Below are 19,367 nucleotides of genomic sequence, written 5' to 3'. Positions count from 1 at the left end.
TCTCTGCGTACTGTACTTGGGCTAATCTGAAGGTCACATGAAGTTTGGAGCTCTGTAGCAATTGACTGTGAAGAAAGTCGACGACCTCTTTGCACTATGCGCTTCAGCATCCGCTGACCCCTCTCCGTCAGTTTACGTGGCCTACCACTTCGTGGCTGAGTTGCTGTTGTTCCCAAACTCTTCCATTTTGTTATGATAAAGCTGACAGTTGACTGTGGAATATTTAGGAGCGAGGAAATTTCACGACTGGATTTGTTGCACAGGTGGCATCCTATGACGGTTCCACGCTGGAATTCACTGAGCTCCTGAGAGCGGCCCATTCTTTCACAAATGTTTGTAAAAACAGTCTGCATGCCTAAGTGCTTGATTTTATACACCTGTGGCCAGGCCAAGTGATTAGGACACCTGATTCTGATCATTTGGATGGGTGACCGAATACTTTTAGTAATATAGTGTATCTGGCTATGGTCTGATGGAACACCAAGTTGTTTTTTTCATTGGTACAGTAACCAGCCTAATAGTTATAATCAGAACTGTGTTGAGAATCTATGTGGCTGGAATGATCAGTTCTGTTATGTAAACTGGGTTTTCTTTTGTTACAGGTTTTTAGTCTTGATCAAGGATGGACTACACTGGCCTGGCCTCACCAACTTCTGAGACATAACTACAACTGGCTGAAATTCAGACCAATCAAACTCATATAGACAGGGTGTGAACTGGCCTGGACTTCCTTAATGGAAAATGGCTCTGGGTGAGCAAGGAGCATTTGGGGAAAATGGTTTCACTGCCCTCATGCCCAGGTCCATGCTACTAATATGGCACTCGCAACACCAAAACACATGCTTGGGAAAACAGAGACTGCAATGAGAAGCTTAATTTGCTCTGCCATTTCTAAGGTGAGGTAACTAAGCAATGAATGTCTACATACTAACTCCATCACTGTGTTGGCATGACAGTTTCCAAAGATCTCCTTTAAAATAAATGCCAAAAAAATACCTACTCTGAGGAATGACAGATTTTCCATTTTCTCCCTCTCTGAGCAGATGGCTTCCTATCGGTAGCACAGTCATCTGCAAGAAAAATATATGCACAGCACAATACAACAATCTATTCAGAGCTAGATTTGTAGTGTGTGTAAATCTAGTTTATTCATGAAGTTGAATTATCACTTTAGGCACTAAAGTCTGACCTACAAAGAGCCTTTGATCGAAGCAGACATGGCGTATCATAAAAGACCAAACGTTCGCTCAGTTACTGCAGCGCGAGACCATTATAGGTCATGAGTGGTATTTTATAATCAATGCAAAATTTTACTGGGAGCCAATGCAGTGTGGATAAGATGGGGTGATTGATGATGTCTTCTGGTTCAAGTAAGGACACTGCCTGCTGCATTCTGTATTAACTGGTGCTTGTTTATGCACCTCCTGGAACATCTAGACAGCAAGTCATTACAGTAGTCCAACCTAGAGGTAACAAAAGCATGAACTAGTAGAAAAATTGCAAAGTTTTACCAGAACTAATATGAAGCAATATCCTTGTGCTGTCTAATGGCCTGACGGTACCCTCGCCAATCCTTCTAAGGGGCTTTCGATAAGAGGGAGACGGTGCATTGCAGCATTTGAGATGTCTGGCAAGTAAAATGAGCTGCCAATGAGCCACATGGAAAAGCAGTGCCCTGCGGCTTTTTGGTACCAACAACTGGGTCATGGATTCTCTGGTTTGAGTGTCCCAGCTCACTCTGTATAATCAGTCTCAAATAATAGAAAAATGGGGAAAGATTAGGTTAGACTTTTTCCCCATCAGTCACTGCCACCTGATCAAAAGCATTCTTTAAAGTATTGTCACATCACTCTTGTAGTGGTAAATCCACTAGGGGCTCTAGGGTGAGGTGCCCCCCTCAGAAAGCCCTAATGTCTCACTGCTCACCCCAACTTGTCATGGTCGCACAACGTACCTGGATGTGTGTTGGCAGGGGAGGTCTTCACACCGTGCTGATTGCTTGGACCCACCCAGCTTTATGTATATCTGCGGTGAGCTCATGAACCCCAGGCCATCAGTTCCCAAAATTTCTGAGTGGGAAAGGTGGGGACTAGCCACCACCTTTATTCTATATTTTTGTCCCTTATACATAATTGTGAGAAGCATAAGTGTGCACATCCCAGTGAATACACCTCAACTTCACCTCCCAGCACCTTTTCAAATCCTCTTCTTGGCTGATCAAGGTCTAAACACTGCCTGAATCCACCAGGCCTGATGTATACCCCCTTGAGTACTAACCAGCACTCTGTACATCGGCTCCAGACTGGGGGAGGGATGTGGGGTCTGGGCCACACGATTCACATCCATCCTCGGGCACTGTGCCTGTAAATGCTGCAGTTATCCGCTGCCCCAGCAGACATGCCTCATTCCAGCTTTTTAGGACTCCGTGGCACCCTGGGGAAACGCTGTTCTGGCACTGCTGCCGTTGTGCACAATGGCCTCCCCTACCGGCAAAGGGAAAGGCACAAATAAGAGACAGGTGTGCCACGTTAATTTGCTGATTCCCCCAGACTTCCACTGCAGACTCCTGCTAAACCACGCCCTCCACCTACCAAAACAATATTATTGTCTTCTTTGCCTTGTATTCTTTGGTCGTCTTGAGAGTCTCTTCCATTTGTTTATGGAAATTTGATGGAAAACTGGCATTATACCAGTGAGGATGAATGATTGTAAATGTTATGCAAATGTGAAAGATGCGGGGTGAGTCAGTGAAAGATATCTACAAATGATCTGTACTTTACTACAAATAGACATCTACAAATGATCTGTACTTTCTTTAGATAGTTGATAAACCAGCCTAGTAACAATAACGAAAAACACATATGCCTGAATGGAGCCAGGTGGTTGTACTTTTTTTAGACCTAGAAAAAACACAATGAAATTAAATTAAAACTGGATGGTGATGCTGTAATAAAAAGCAAAGTCACATCATTCTAGAGCTTGCTGACACATAGTTACATTGCATTTGACACATTTTGTATGAAAGCTACTGTTAAAAGTTTCTTTGCCTAATATGCATTGAAGAGCATTAGAGTAAGAATACTTTTTTCACCTTGTGTGTTCCTCATGTCATTATTAATTGTAGTGGTGTGTAAGGCTGGCTAGAAACTTCTTAAGCCAGAGACAGTTCTTAGTCTGCAAGCTATCACTGAGGCTCTGATATTTTCAGGGATATTTGATTTTCTCTGCAATGAATCGTGTACTGTGCAAATACAGCGATGAGAAACAGCCACTGGGATCCTGAAAGGAAATCAAATTCATCTGCTATCATGCACCACCAATCCCTGAATCCAGTATATCATCCATCTCTTTGTGTAGCAGAACCGGGACACAATGTAAGCACAGGAACATTGCTTCTATAAGAACTTATTCGGTATGTCCTACTCAAATGGTTGTTAAGAACAGCAAGAGTAAATACCTGGGTTTCCAAATTACTGGGTGGGAAAAGTGCGGATTAACCACCACCTTTATTCTATGTTTTTGTCCCTTATACATAATTCTGAGAGGCACCATCGGAAAAGCATGAACATTCCCATGAATACACCTCACTTTCACCTCCCAGCACCCTTTCAAAGCCTCAACTTGATTCAGGCTTTGGTGGATCAACGTCTGAACACTGTCTGAATCCATCAAGGCCTGATGTATACCCCCTTGAATACTAAACGGCACTCTGTATCATCCATCTCTTTGTGTGGGAGAGCCAGGACAAAATGTAAGTACAGGAACATTGCTTCTATAAGAATTCATTTGGTATGTCATACTCAAATGGTTGCTAACAGCAAAAATAAAGACAAACATGTCATGATTCTTGCTGGTGCACAGTATAAAAATAGCTATGTTTTTCACTATATGTTGCCCAAACCAATAATTCTTCCACATTTTCTGTTATTTCTCTTTTTTCTTGATTCAATACAAAGTAGTGACAGTCACATTTTTATTTTTATGAGAAAGCGAGATTTGAGGAGCAGGCACGCTTCAGCATGGGACCTCTCCAGGTGAAAGATTGTGTGGTGGGCACAACCTTACAAAACCAAACAACTGATCGCAAGTGATTCAAGTTATGTAATGTGTAAGTGTCAGTGATTCTGAGATTTGTCATGTAGTGTGCACTATGACGTCACACCCAAATGACAGTCAAATCAATAGTCAAATCACAGGGTGTGAGAATGTGAGTCAATACACTAGTCTATGGTAAAATGCATGTCAACACCTGACCATCACACCTATGCTATACTGTATGTTCAAAAGTTTGTGGACACCTGACAATCGCATTCCTTCCCCACACTGTTGCCACAAAGTCAGAGACACGCAATCGTATAGAATGTCTTTGTATGTTGTAACATTAAAATTTCCCTTCACTGGAACTAAGAGGCTGAGCCCAAACCTGTTCCAGCATGACAAATTGAGGTCCATGAAGACATGGTTTGCCAAGGTTATTGTGGAAGAACTCAAGTGGCCTGACTTGTTATAGGAAGTGACTGAGAAGAGGATGCTACAGAAACTCCCCAGCATCATGGACAACACTGCTGACCCTCTCCATTACATAGTACTCAGTCATAGCAGTACGTTCAGCAACACTGAACAGTATAGATCTTTTCTCCCAGTGGCAATCAGACTCCTGCCATTTCTGTATAGGGTAATGTTATATGCACTGGTCAATTGCCATTTTGTATTCCAGGCATTTATTAATGATGTGCTGAAAGACATTCTTAGAAAATTTGTAATAGCCTACATTTATGACACCTTAATCTACTCCAACTGCCTACCCCAGTACATCCAACAAAGCCAAGGTCCAAGCAGAGTCGCCAACTTCTCAAAACATCGAATGCATAAAGACATTCCTAGGATTTGCAAAGATTGATCTGAAATTCCAGCATAATTGCAACCACTCTCATGTCACTCCTTAAGAAAAGATCAAAGAAACTACTTGGAAACAACACATCTACCACATATTCTTCTAAAGCAAGCAATCTCATTGGTCCTTATTCTAAAACACCCTGATCTAACTTTAACATTCATAGTAGAATTTGATGCCCCCAAAAAGGGAGTGTAAGTAATTCCATCCCAATGCCAGGGCACCCCAATTAAGATGTATCCCATAGCAAACTTATCTAAGAAACTAGTCCCTTCAGAAAGAAATTATGAGCAACAAGAAGCTTGAATACCTTAAAATAGCAAAGTGATTAACCCCAAGACAAGCCTGATGGGACTTCATCCTTACATGATTTAATTTCACTATCTCATATTATCCATTCCAAAAAAAAAAAAACAGGTGCCCTCTCATGCAGGCTCCCCACTGATCCCAAACCCAATCCTAACAACACCATCTTACCAAATTCATTTTTCAGTGCTGCCATAAGCTAGGATATCAACCACCAAATCACATGGGCCCAACTGTCTTTCAGGTAAAAGTTTGCCTTTTCAATCTTAGGGGTACCCTGATAATTTGGGCTCCATTGTCACTGACCAGTCACAAGACAGTGCCTTCAACTGTTTGGGCAGCCAAGGGAAGTGCATTATAACCCTCAACCCTTCCCGAGGGGTTCCAGGACAGAGACAAAGTGCATGTCTTCTTTATACCTTGAGAGATAGTGGGTCCAGTCAAGCCATGCTAGAGGCTCGAAGGGAACATGGTGTAGAGTGGGGCGTGATAAGTGCATTAAAGCAAGCATGCTGGCAGCTACAGGAAGCCAGTGTAGGAAACATAGCAATGGGGTGGTTTGGCAAAAAGTGGGGAGGTTGAAAACAAGTTGTGCAGCTGCATTCTGGATCAGTTGCAGGCGCTGGATGGTGCACAGGGGTAGAACTGTGCGAGTTGTAGTAGTCCAATCTCAAAACGACAAGCAACTAAACAAGCACTTGAGTGGCCTCTGTGGATAGAAATGGCTGGAACCTCCTGTTGCTGTAAAGGAGAAACTGGCATGACTGAGTGATGTGAGGCAAGACGGATAGCTGTTAGTCATTACCATACAGCATATCCCCAAGCATCCATGTTTCCCTTAATTAAGCCTGTCAGGCCTGGCCCGCTATGTGGCCCTGTTATGCCTGTTTGCAGGTTGCCCTACCATTAGCCTACATCACATTTCTGAGTACCACCTTGTCACCTTTGTATGCCTGCGACTTTGCTTTAAAAAAAAAACATTAAATTTGTTCCTGTGTCTGTCCACTTTATGACAACAGTGGTGTTGCTGAGTTTTTTTTAAATTATTATTATTATTATTGTTTAAAATGTGTCTTAATTTTTCAGTGTAGTTTCAGAAGACCACAACTTATTTTTTTCTAAATGTTTCTATCTGTAAACAGGACATCAGTTTCTGGCATGAGGTTAACAGTCCTGTCCAAGTCAAAATACCATTAGCCAACAGACAGCAGACAGATATCTAAGACTCACAGTGAAACTAAACTACTTTACAGTGATACACACTGACGCTAATAATCGTTTGAACAGACCAAAATGTGGAAGTAACTTGTGTACTTTACAATGACCCATAAATATGGCACCTCTGACCTCTAGTGGCCAGGTGTAGAACTACATGAATTACTGTGTGCAGGGGTGACAGTCAAGCTATGCGTACACTACTCATACTAATGTCTGTCCAACATAAGTATATAAATAGAATATGCAGAAGTGCTTACTAGGGGCCAAACATCTCACTAAACAATCTTTCCTATATTAATGGTCACGAGTGTTAGCAATGCAAAGGACAGTCCAACCTCCCTTTTCCACCCAGATGACCTGATTCTCTCCCAAAATGGTCTGTAAGGGCTGTTGCCAACTATATTTATATTTTACATTTACATGTATGGCATTTAGCAGACTCCTTTGCCCAGAGTGAATTACAGAAGTGCTCATTCTAGTTCAGACTATTACTCTGGCCCTTCCTATGTTTACCATAGTGTTGGTCATGTTCTCTCTGCCAACAATTCCTACATTTTAGCAAGCCATCAAGACTACATTGCCCTGTATGAGCCTTTCAGCCACACTGATAATAATTTCACCATTCATAAGAAGGAGGGTCATATTTTGGAACTAGTGCCTGAGACTGCCAAAGAGTAGACAGTGTTGTGTTACAGTTTGATGCAATTCTTCCTTCAAACAAGACATCGACTTATTGGATAAAACAGTTAGCTGCTGTTTGATTTCAGCCACCAACTCTCGCTTAACTTTATATTTTAATTGTTTAACAGTCAGGGTGTTTTTTTGTAACAAACAGAGTCAACTGTGTTGTGTAAATCCAAGTGCAATCTTTATTTAAAAGCAGCAGGGAAAAGGCAAATAATGTAAGAGCATACTAGCAGAATGCCCCAATTTCTTACAGTAAACACACAATAATATCAGTTCTAATGAGTAAAAGTTAAAATACCATTAGCCAACAGACAGCAGACAGATATCTAAGACTCACAGTGAAACTAAACTACTTTACAGTGATACACACTGACTCTAATAATCGTTTGAACAGACCAAAATGTGGAAGTAACTTGTGTACTTTACAATGACCCATAAATATGGCACCTCTGACCTCTGGTGGCCAGGTGTAGAACTACATGAATTACTGTGTGCAGGAGTGACAGTCAAGCTATGCGTACACTACTCATACTAATGTCTGTCCAAAATAAGTATATAAATAGAATATGTCCAGTACACCAAACACACCTGGATGACTTAATACTCTGGCCGAATTTCACAGTATATTTTCAGTGCTATTTTCATGATATACTACATCCTGAAACAGCACATATGTTGTTAAAATGAAAAAGGCAAGAACTCCAAAACACATGCTTCAGAGCCCTCACATCTGCAGAAGCTTTATAATACAAGGCTGTCACCTCCTCTTGAATAGGTAAAAACTGCATGCAATGACGAATGACAGATATTTCCTAAAAGTAGCTCTATTACAATTATTGAATTATCACTTGCATATAACACTGAAACAAAATTGGTAATGCTGTCTGCCAAATGTTGGTTAAATTCAAAATATTTTCCTTTGAATATGCATATAGAGAACATGTTTTATAGGGCTAAGATTAAGTATTAGGATATTTTAAATTTTGAACAATCAAAATGATCTGAATCAGTATTCAGTACATCTGACAGTTTCCATCTGCACTTAAGGGAGCACAAGGTCTACACATTTAATTAAAATGAAAATCTTTAAAAGGACAGTAAATAAAAAATGTCCAGAAATGCCCACTCAGTAATAATTATTTCAGGTAGTATCTACACACCATTTCAAGCTGTTTCCTGAAAACACAGTGTTTACAAATCCTTACATCCAAAGAGAAACCAAACAGCTTCATCATTTTGGATGTAATCAGCAGACGCAGCTTTGTTCCATAGCATATGGCTACTTATTACTTTATGATGACTTAACACTTTTCTCCCAAAATGACATAAGACATGGCACTGCTTGCTGAATAAGTGCATTATTTGAAGAAGAGAGAAAGATAGGAAGGGGGCCCTAATAAGTAATCAAAGATCTAAGGAATTCTGTGTAGTTGTTTTGTGTTTTAAAATAATTTAAATTTCTCCTAGCTAAAACTATAGAGAAAATAAAATTTGATGGGAGTAGTATAAAAACAATGGATAAGTCAATAGTGCTTTGAAAACCATTGTCACCTAATTCTACTGGCACATAGTTACTTTGCATGTCATTTGATGGACAACATCATTATATACGTTATATATAATAAGTAGTTGCGTATGGTCAGATCCAATCATAAAATGACCATACACATATTACACAGTCTCCTTATTCTTCAATTTCCTCTTTGGTGTACATCCTAACAGTGTAAATTCAAAGAATACTTCAGCCCAGCTAGAAGCAGTAGTCTCTTAGTACTCTTAAGAGGATGTAAGTGCTCCTCCTGATGTACATGAGAAACCTGAATGAGTAAGGCTTGCAGCATGAGCTAAGAATGATAGCTGATCATCTAACACTTATATAGAAGTTTTATGCATTTTCTGGAATAATCAGTTAGGAGAAAGAGCAGGTGAGGGCAACTTGATTTTTAGGAATACAGTGTATACTTCATCACTGTTAATGCACAGAGCTGCTGCAGTGCAATGGAAAAACAAGCAAGGAGGTCATCCAGGAACTCTGTAGTTCTCATTCAGTAGAGTTTCTGAATACTTTACTTCCTTAACAAGTGATACATATTTAAATATACCACACTGACAGTAATGGAAACATTACTAGTGGAAAATAACTTCACATAACCAGTTAAGGGTTAAAGTCTTTAAACATTTGCCCATTGAGTTTATGTAAATGACATGTAAAAGCAATAGGTATAAACTGAGATTGAGGGCAACGATTCACAGAGCTCAGAAACATAGCAGAGATGAAATCAGCCTTCTTTTTTTAATTCTGGCTGTCATTTTTGGGCTGGCAGTCCAATAAATAAATTGGACTGATGGTCAGAAATTCTTCACACAAAACAACAGAGATCTGGCTACAATCACTACTGATGTAGAAAACTAGAGGTTCAAAGTGGCTGCAGGAAACTTATTTAGAGCCTGGATTGAGATGTACAGAGGCAAGGTTAAATTCAAACATCTGGCCATGGGAAGGTGGACCACCAAGTTCTTTTTTCCGGTGAAACTATTTGCAACCTAATAATTTGTCTGGAAAGCAGAATTGTGTGGAAGTTTTATCCTCAATGGCTGGAATGATCATTACTGTTGGGAAGCCAATCCTTTCTATTTTTACAGGATTTTAATCTTGGTAATGGAAAAAAAAGACATGGGAAGAAGCTCATGAGTATTGCAGGATGAACTACACTGGCCTAGCTTCCCCGGCCTCTAAGACACAACTACAATTGGCTGAAATGGAGACAAATCAGACCCAAACAGACAGTGTGGTCTGACCTGCACTTCCTGGATGGAAAATGGCTTTGGGTGAGCAAGGAGCCACTGGGGAAACTGGTTTCGCTGCCAGTTCCATGCTACCACTGTGGAGCTCATAACACCAAAAGACATGTTTGGGAGAACAGAGACTGTAATGAGAAGCTTAATTTCCTCTGCTACTGCTAAGATGAGTAACTAACATCCAGAACAATACATCAGGACTTAATGATTGATAGTTTATGTAGTTCTCAGAACTGGTGGAGGTGTTGTGGATTTGTATTTATCCCCATTGTATTTAAATGTGCATATAGAAAAACATATATTATATGAAATATTCTCGTAGTTTCACTATCTAGCACTAAAAAATAGAAATAAAAACAAATGCAAACAAACTTTCAAAGCTTGTTTTATAAACTAAGTTTACTAACATGTAGTTGCTACATATGGCTCTTTTTAATATATGCAAAACTATATTTTAATTGCAATTAGATTTGCCTACTGTGTTTTGAAGGTCATTAACTAATGTGTAGGTCATTATTAAAATTTTTCTGTGCATTGCTTTTAACCTTGAAAATGAAACTGTAATTACATAACCAGTGTTAAACAGTGTTTATCCAACCAACTTAAAAAAAAAAATAGAATAGCCAATATTATCTAAGTATAAATACTCCTAATAAGGAGTAATAGCATTAGTAAGTTAAATTATATTAGACGAAAGCGGTATAGACTTTTAACTCTCTAATAGTCCGAGCCCTAATTGTATATATATATATATATATATATATATATATATACTTTTCAGGAAACTGCATTAACAGTCAGAAGTCAGGTTCTGGCATCATTGAAATAAATAAGTAAGTAAGTAAGTAAGTAAGTAAATAAATAAATAAATAAATGTGAATCTCAAAATTCTTTACATAATATTAAACTAAACATTGAAATTCAAATACATCAACAGAACCTTGCATGTTGTAGCATGTTTGTCTCGCACCTCCAGGGTTCGTGGTTCGAATCCTGTCTCCGCCCTGTGTGCGTGGAGTTTGCATGTTCTCCCCATGCTTCAGGGGTTTCTTCCAGGTAATCCGGTTTCCTCCCCCAGTCCAAAGACATGCGTTGTAGGCTGACTGGCATTTCCAAACTGTCTGTAGTGTGTGAATGGGTGTGTGTGCGTGCGATTGTGCCCTGCGATGGGTTGGCACCCAGTCCAGGGAGTCCACCGCCTTGTGCCCCGAATCTCCTGGGATAGGCTCCAGGCTCCCCGTGACCCTGTGTAGGATAAGCGGTACAGAAAATGGATGGATGGATGTATACAAGTCATAAATACTAGATCAATACCATTAATAAAAATAAAATAAACATACTATAATTCATAGAAAAACAAAACTACAAAATGATTGTTTTGTGCACTGTCTTAAAATTGCTCATACAGTGTGCTTGATAAATTTCTTGTAGTAGGGAGATCCGTACATTTAGAGCACAAAAGCAAAATGCAGCTTTTTCATTTATTATCTTAAATAATATACACTGACTATGAAAGTTGTTATTCATTCAGTTTACAGTGCTGGACAGACAACGTACAATCATAACCCAATCATGGGGAAATTTGGTGATAGCTTTCTATCATCTGCATAGGGAATTTATTCTGGAGCTACATTTTATATATTATGTTTAACATATATTAAATGGCATGTAATAATATGATATGGTGTCTTCTATACTGTACATATAAGCAATTCATAAAATAAAGACATGCATGTCTGTAAATTCATACATATTCAGCTATCTTGTTATACCACACTTAATTGTTGTAAATCTAAGCTCTCCTCACATGCTCTCATGCTGTGTACAATGAAGAATGAGATCAGCAGCTTGTACTTATGATCATTGCTTCATTCACAGGAAGTTCTGATATAGATAATCCATTTTGAATAATCACATATGCTCATGCATTCCCTGAAAAGCAGTTCAGTGCTCAGTGAACAATCATGAATACCTGTCTAATTATACCCGTAATACACTCTCCAGTCTGCTATCTGTGATAAATCTTAGTTTTTCTTGCATTGCTGTCATTTTTAGAACTTTAAACACTACCAAAAGCCCCATATATTTCAGAACAACTTAGTACTATCATAGAAAAACTTTATGCATTTGTCATTTTGCTCATTGGAAATCATCATCACTGACAGCATTAGCTAATGCATGTTCCAGTGAAACCTTATGCATAACTTCGCAATCAATATTGGTGTAGACCAACATCTGAAGACCATATTTCCCTCTTAATATGGCTTTATGCATTCATATGAAAGTTTTTGTGCATCTCTTATACGCTTCATCAGGCAGTTTTGTTCTAGCTTCAGGCATCAGATGAGCTTCATGGTAAATCTGCCAGTCTCCATTCTGGTCCGTCCTCCCCCAGATCCTGCTCCTGTTCTGTGAGGTACAAAGTCAATTGTGGCTGTGTGTTTGATCTGCCCTCTGCTCTGACTCCAGAAGAACATGAATATAAAGCAAACTGCCACAGAGCTCAGGAATGACAGGAAGCCCATTGTTACTGCAACTAACAGCGTCTTCAAGTCAAATGGAAATGGCTGAGAATCGTACGAGCCGTTTACTGGTGGATGGGTAGATGTAAAACTCCAGCCATCAAGAAAGAAGTGGGCAGAGCGGTTCCGAGATGAGGAAGTGACAAAACTTCGCACCCGCAGACTGACAGAAATACTGTCATTCCCGGCCACATTAGATGCAAAGCAATAGTAGATGCCACTGTCTTGCACTTGTACATAACGCACCTCAAGGGTTCCATTGGACAGCACACGGATCCGACCTGTGGTGGGCAGAAGCGTCCGCTGAGGGCTCACCCAGATGACAGAGGGGGAAGGGTCTCCATCCACTTGACAAAGGAACAGGACTGTTTGGCCCTCGTCCACACTCACCTCCTGTGGCTTGCGGTTTAGAATACGTGCTGATCTACAAATAAACAACACTGGAAGCTCAGACTCCATGAACTCCTGGAATGTTCTACCCTGCACCTGTACAGGTGAGGCACAACTGGGTGCCTGCCCATCAATGTTTAGATGCAGATGACGTTGCAGCACCCAAAATAGTCGGCAGTCGCAAGCAAGTGGGTTCCCATCCAGCCGAAGTACCTGAAGTGTCCCTACTGATTGGAACACAGTCTCTTCCAGTGTTGACAGTTGATTTAATGATACATTGAATAGCTGAATATGAACAAGGCCATGGAAAGCACCCGGATCCACCTTCTTCAGATTCCCACCAACCAAATGGAACTCTTGCAGCTGTAGAAGGTCTCTGAGCAGATGTGGCTGGATGGAGGTGATAGGGTTGTAGGACAGGTCCAAGTAGAGCAGATAGACCAGATGGTGCAAAGAAGCATAGGGCACAGAACTCAGGTTGCAGTAGCTGAGTGTCAGAGAGGTGAGGTTAAGTCCAGTCAAACTATTAGGTAATAGTGTATCCAGCCTGTGCCAATGGGACAATGTCAGCTCCCTGAGCTGAGTCAGCTGCCTAAACGAATTGTTGGGTAGCACTGTGAGACCAGTGTGACAGAAACTCAGCCTCACCAACCTGGGAAGCTGTGACAGTGCCTCAGTTGGGACTGAAGTAAGGTTATAGCCATCTAAGTTAAGTTCCTGAAGGTATAGTAAGCCACTGAAGGCACGGTTTGAGATGAACACAAGATCATTCTCGTTAACTTCCAACTTCTGTAGAGATGGCATCTCATAAAACATGTCATTGAGAAAGACAAGGATTTCATTCTTGCTAATGTCCAGCAGACGGAGACTCTGAAGTCCAGAGAACACTCCGACCAGAATGACCTTAAGCCGATTTTGGGAAATCCTCAGAATGAGAAGGTTTTGCAGGCCAGAAAATGCTTGCACTTCAATCACTGTCAGCATGTTTTCACTCAAATCCAGTTCCTGAAGCTGTTCCAGTTCAGAGAACTGATGTTTTTCAAGTGTCTTCAGTAGATTATTGGCCAAACTGAGGCTTTGTGTGTTCTTATGGATACCCTCCGGTACAGAGTTTAAGTGACATGAGGAGCAGTTGACCTTGAGAGGCTCATGTAAGCACTCACAATTCTGAGGGCATGGCCAAGGTGGGATTCCTTCAACTGACACACCTACTATGCACAGCTGAACCACCCACCAATATACCATCCACCAGTCAGCAGCTTCCCCAAACATCTGGAGTTCCACCTACAACAACAGAGGAGAGTGGAAACTAGTGATTATTGTGGAGATTCTGTTTTGCCAAAATTATCTCAATTGCCACAATTTATTCTTTCCTGTCTTTCAATTGTTCTACAATTGAATAAACAAAAATTCTAGTTATATAAACTGTGACTATAAGGTTTGTTAGACTGGGTGTGCTGCAACTGTTGGGCCCTTGATCAAGACCCTTAACCCTCTCTGCTCCAGGAACACTGGGAAGCTTGGATATGCAAAGAAAATAATTTCACTATATATATATAATGTAGATTAACAAAGATCATGAGGGAGGCATAAAAGCTTTTTATTTGCTAAATTGGATAAAACAGGATAGAGACAGAAATGTATGTAGGGATCAAACACCTGTCTTGTAATGTGTGCTATTTCAATGTTAAATATTATTAAGTTTGAATGAGATTGTAATTAAATGTTATTGGATTCAAATCTATAGTCTGATTTTAAGGGTTTTAAAGTAGGACACTGTGCTGCTGTAGTTGAAGCACAGGTTAAGCAAAGAAAAAATAATATTTTCGAAATTATTTACACTATAGTGAATAACGGGCCTATATAAAATGCCATTTTCTTGTTTATACCAGCAGCTGAACCCCTTGGGTGTGTGTGTCAAGAGTAGCAGGTGTAGGATTGGGATCAGATGAGGATCTCTGTGTGAGAGCCCGGGACTCCAGCAGTTATTTTTGCGTAATTGTGTGTTGGCAGCTTGGCAGTTATCTAACACATAGGAAAGCCAGACCTTGGCCAGCATGACAGCACTGGTGTGTGTGTGTGTGTGTATGTGTGTGAATTACTAATACTTTATACGATGCACAAAATAGTAACTGAGCAAATTGTTTAAGTCTGGGTAGAAAATGTCCCAACAATGATGGAAGCACAGTTTGTATTCTACTGGATTGCATGAAATTTAATTCAACATGAACAACAACAATAATAATAACAATAATAATAATAATAATAATAATAATAATAGGGCCCTTCATCCTTCACCTAAAGTATTCAGTTCCACACTAAACATTTAAAAGCGGATTTAGAAGCAGTGAACCTAAATGCGAGGTATGTGTTGATACAGCTACTATCAGATAACAGATATAATGTCTTAAAATTCTAACCAAAAATATTAGATAAATGTCTGGCACTGACTGGTCAATTCAATTCAATTTTATATGTATAGTGCTTTTAACAAATGGACATTGTCCCAAAGTAGCTTTACAGAAATATATAAATTCTGGATATAAATTTTTTAATTTATCCCTAATGAGCAAGCGAGAGGCAATGGTGGTAAGTAAGAAGTAAGTAAGAAACCTTGAGAGGAACCAAACTCAAAAGGGAATCAATCCTCACCTGGGTGAGACCAGATCGTGCAATTATAAATAAAGTCAAAAAGTGCAGTAGTATAACCAGGAACTTATGAGCTTATGAGCAATTTATGAATATGAGCATCAGAGTCATTTCTGAATTCATTATAGTTTTAACCTGAAGTCTATTTTGTGGAAGTTATCAACTGTTCAGTGATGGAGACTTGGGGGCAAAACTGTGCATTTTTTTTATGTATCCATTGTCTTCATACTATATTCATTATGTATTCATAATATTAAATTGTCTGTTGCCCATGGTGATAGGTGAAGGGATTTTACATGGGTGCAACCTCAAACCGCAACACCTTTTTTATTTTATTTTATTTTATTTTTGCGTTTGACCAAATATGTGGTTTTGGAGACAGAGTTTCTTAATATTGCTCTTAAAGATTCTAAAAGCATTATTTTTCTTAAAGATATTGATTTGTTTGAATTTATTTAAAATATTGTATTAGCAGTGTCAATCATTTTGAGAGAAAATACTACTCTTAAAAAGGTGGTTGAGTGGAAACCGTGAATCATAATGTGTAATGTTTATTTTATACAGTATATTTGGCTAGTATTCTTGGAGAATGCATATAATTATCAACTATGAATTCTGTGTTAAATGAAATTGATTGTTAAACTCTGACAAATTATAGCACTGAAATTAAAAGATTATTCAAAAACCCTATTGTATTTACTTGGGAAGAAAACAGTGGCCTGCATAAAATAGATTAATTTTTTTTTTTTCTAAACCTTATACATGAGGGTTCCATTTCCTCATTAGTCAGCCCAAATTAACAGGTACAATGTCAAGTACTCATGGAAAGAAGTTTTTTTTTCTTGTTGCCCAGTTTTGAGTCGGCTGTTTTGGTCTCCTTTCATTCTATTCTCTTTACCCTTTTTTCTGTATTACTTCTTTCTTTTACCAGTCATGAATCAGTGAGTTGGTTTATTTGTCAAAGCTCTTATTTATGGCACTATGTCTAATAATACAAGACTAGGAAATAGTAGGTAGAAGAACTATTTAAGGAAATCATACATTTAAAATGAAAAATAGCCTAATCTGGGTCAAACTGGAAACCCAGCACTGGGTCCAATATGGACTAACCCAGCATATGATGTTTTAAACCAGTGATGAAGGGTTACAATGTTGACCAGCTTGCAAGGTTTGTTTGTAAAACTACTACATTTCTGGGCTGTTGACACCCGAGAGTAAAAGCAGTCAACTAAAACATGATAATATCATATCTGTGTATATTTTGAAATCATAAGCAACAAATATCAAATGCAGGATAATTCCAACACTCGCTAGTGATCTGAGATACTGTTAGAGAGAAAATATGAGGTAATTTTTAACTAGCTAGAATTGATGTTAATTGATATGTAGCAGCCCAGAGTTAAGTAACTTAATGTTAAGTGTAAATATAATTATGTAATAATGTAATCCAATGTTTACTATATTCTTACAAAAAAATGAATAATTTGTCTTATTTTTTACAAGAAGACAACTTCAGCCACATTTTGGCATCAAGTAACATTAACTAGAGTACTTTTTGTCAGCAGGCTAACGCTGGCTGTCAAGCCGAACTAAATGTTAAAATGTTATTGCCTGCATAATATCTACGGAAAAATATACAATTTCAAAAGGTTTGACTAAATTATAAATTAAGTGTAAACAAACCCTTAAATTCTTGCACAATTGCTCAATTGTTGCAGACCTACCACAAAGGAATGACATAATTTGTGACCACAGTAAGAAGTGGTTAAGTGGTTCTCAAACTTTTTGTAGCCAAGGACCCATTTAACTGTGAAATAAATTTCTTATCAGTACGGATTTATTTCCTGAATGTTTTTAAAATGTGTACAGTAAAATTTTGCTATTTATCAGAGTCATAAAGTTTTCTATTCCTGAACTTTTCAGTGACAGAACACATTAGGTCCAAGACATTATTTGAGGGCTTCTTGTTTTTGGGTTATTGAGGTTTAAATTTAAACCCATTCAATTCAGGTGCCCATTTAAACAAGCTAATAACTATAAGAATCAGTATACTCTATAATCAATAGTTATTACTCAATAATCAGTATAATAGATCTCATAAAGATGAGTTTTTATTTCCACCAGTGGAGCTAAATGAAATGAAAATCACAGATGCATACGCTGATTCAACCACAGTCGGTGGTTTGGCTATGCCAAACTGCTCCTAAGTGTGAATGTGTGTGTGTGCATGATTTGTCTTTTATTTAACCTTTATTTAACTGAGTGATTTAACTGATTAATTTATTTAACTTAACATTGAGTTTAAAATCTCTTTTTCAAGAGAGACCTGGCCAAGAGGGCAGCATACAAAGTTTCTACAAGCAAACAGACAACAACAAATAGATACAATACAGTTAGTATTATAACATAAAAAGATTTGAAAAATAGCAATTATCTACAGCAGCATTACCAATTGAGCCAGCTTCCATATCATTTAAAACTCCATGTAAAAAAATGTTCTCAGAGTGAAACCAATTCAGTTAGTTTTAGGTCCTTTTGTACAGTGTTCCATGCTAAAGGGGCAGCATACTTATATATTCTTTTTCGCCTGTTTCTGACCTGACATGGGGAACAGCTAGCTGAAACCTGTTTCTAGAGCATAGGACATATTGACCATTTGTATTTGAAAGACGTGAAAAGAGATAGGAGGAAACAAGTCTTAATAGAGATTTGTAAATAAAAGTGAGACAGTGAATTACTGGCCATTGAACTCCAGAGTACAGGACACAGTGGTGTGTAGATTATTTGCAGTCGGTAACAAAATGTAAAGCACAGTGATATACACTGTCCAGCGTACGCAAACATTGGGCAGACGTAGTCATGTACAGTAGATCGCCATAATCTGAGACAGGCAAAAAAAAAATAAATAAATAAAAAAAAAAATAAAAATAAAAAAAAAAAAAAAAAGGTAGACTGCATTAATAACCTTCTTGCTTGAAAGGAAAAACAGGCTTTATTCCTATAAAGGAAACGTCATTGTACCTTCAGGTAAATGCCACACATGATGCCCTGCAGTGGACAGACGTCCTATCCGGGGTGTGTTCCTGCCTTGCACCCAGTGTTCCTGGGAGAGGTTCTGGATCAACCGTAACCTTGACCAGGATAAAGCTCTTACAGAAGAATATATGATTTACCCAGATTAATTCAGGTAGCACTTTGCACCCACTTTTTTTTAAATTTATCCCCAAGCTACAATGAGTAGTGTATAACTAAATCTTATGTATTTACTCAAAAACCTGGATGCAAATTCCTGCTTCAGTTTTTTTTTTTTTTTTTTTGGGGAGGTAAATCCTATGGCTTTTTCCCCACTTCGAGAACTACTTAAATAAAGTTATAATCGGCATTAAATTGTGTTGAAAATAACAATAATAAGTGACCTGGCCAGAGCAGGAGAACAAAATACCCCCACTGTAACAGTAATGAGTGATGGCAACTTACCGGACAGTGAGCATCGATTGCCTTAAAAAAAAAAACCGCTCGCGCGAAACTCAGACGCTCTTCTTGGCTTCGTTGCGCTTATTGTTTTTGGTTTTTTTTTACTCTCCCTGAGAGCGCGCGGACTCACGAGCGTTGGACTTCTGAGCCACTGTGAATGATCCAGCACAAAACGTTCCCAGAGTTTGGACACGTTAGCGCGTGCTCTCCCCACCGAAACCCGACTACGCGCACGAGATTGGATATTGATTTCGAATGACAATGGATTTTTTCTTTAACTGTTGTCATCTGACCATTTATACATGCATTTATACAAAGCACAGTCTCGAGCGAGAAAAAAAACCCAAGTCTGTGTCCGTGCTGGGACCATGAGTGTGCATTTATTTATTTATTTATTTATTTATTTATTTATTTATTTATTTATTTGC

At 38.8% G+C, this 19,367-nt stretch overlaps 1 protein-coding gene across 2 annotated transcripts; it reads right to left on the bottom strand.

Moving 5' to 3' along the window:
• Positions 1 to 8,907: 8,907 nt before the first annotated feature.
• On the bottom strand, positions 8,908 to 19,324 carry lingo4a (leucine rich repeat and Ig domain containing 4a). Of its 2 annotated transcripts, XM_026947370.3 has the most exons (3): positions 18,943 to 19,324; positions 18,487 to 18,614; positions 8,908 to 14,100 (listed from the first exon to the last, which is right to left on the bottom strand). In XM_026947370.3, exons 2-3 carry the CDS (start codon positions 18,505 to 18,507, stop codon positions 12,244 to 12,246), a joined length of 1,878 nt encoding a protein of 625 aa, XP_026803171.1. In that variant the 5' UTR covers positions 18,508 to 18,614; positions 18,943 to 19,324; the 3' UTR covers positions 8,908 to 12,243. The 2 variants fall into 2 exon arrangements, with proteins under 2 accessions (XP_026803171.1, XP_026803172.1); XM_026947371.3 differs by lacking the exon at positions 18,487 to 18,614 and having other exon boundaries at positions 18,943 to 19,323.
• Between the last annotated feature and the right edge of the window lie 43 nt (positions 19,325 to 19,367).

Source organism: Pangasianodon hypophthalmus, chromosome 9, assembly GCF_027358585.1.
Source record: "Pangasianodon hypophthalmus isolate fPanHyp1 chromosome 9, fPanHyp1.pri, whole genome shotgun sequence".
Taxonomy (NCBI): Eukaryota; Metazoa; Chordata; class Actinopteri; order Siluriformes; family Pangasiidae; genus Pangasianodon; species Pangasianodon hypophthalmus.
The sequence above is the reverse complement of the archived record's forward strand: the minus strand, read 5'-3'. Positions and strand labels throughout refer to the sequence as shown.

Bases quoted from the DNA above. Each gene is read 5' to 3' on its own strand.
- lingo4a (XM_026947370.3), bottom strand. From the start codon at position 18,507: ATGTGTGGCATTTACCTGAAG. The intron at 14,101-18,486 runs GTACAATGACGT...CTGTTGTTGTAG, and splicing joins TGTGTGGCATTTACCTGAAG to GTGGAACTCCAGATGTTTGG.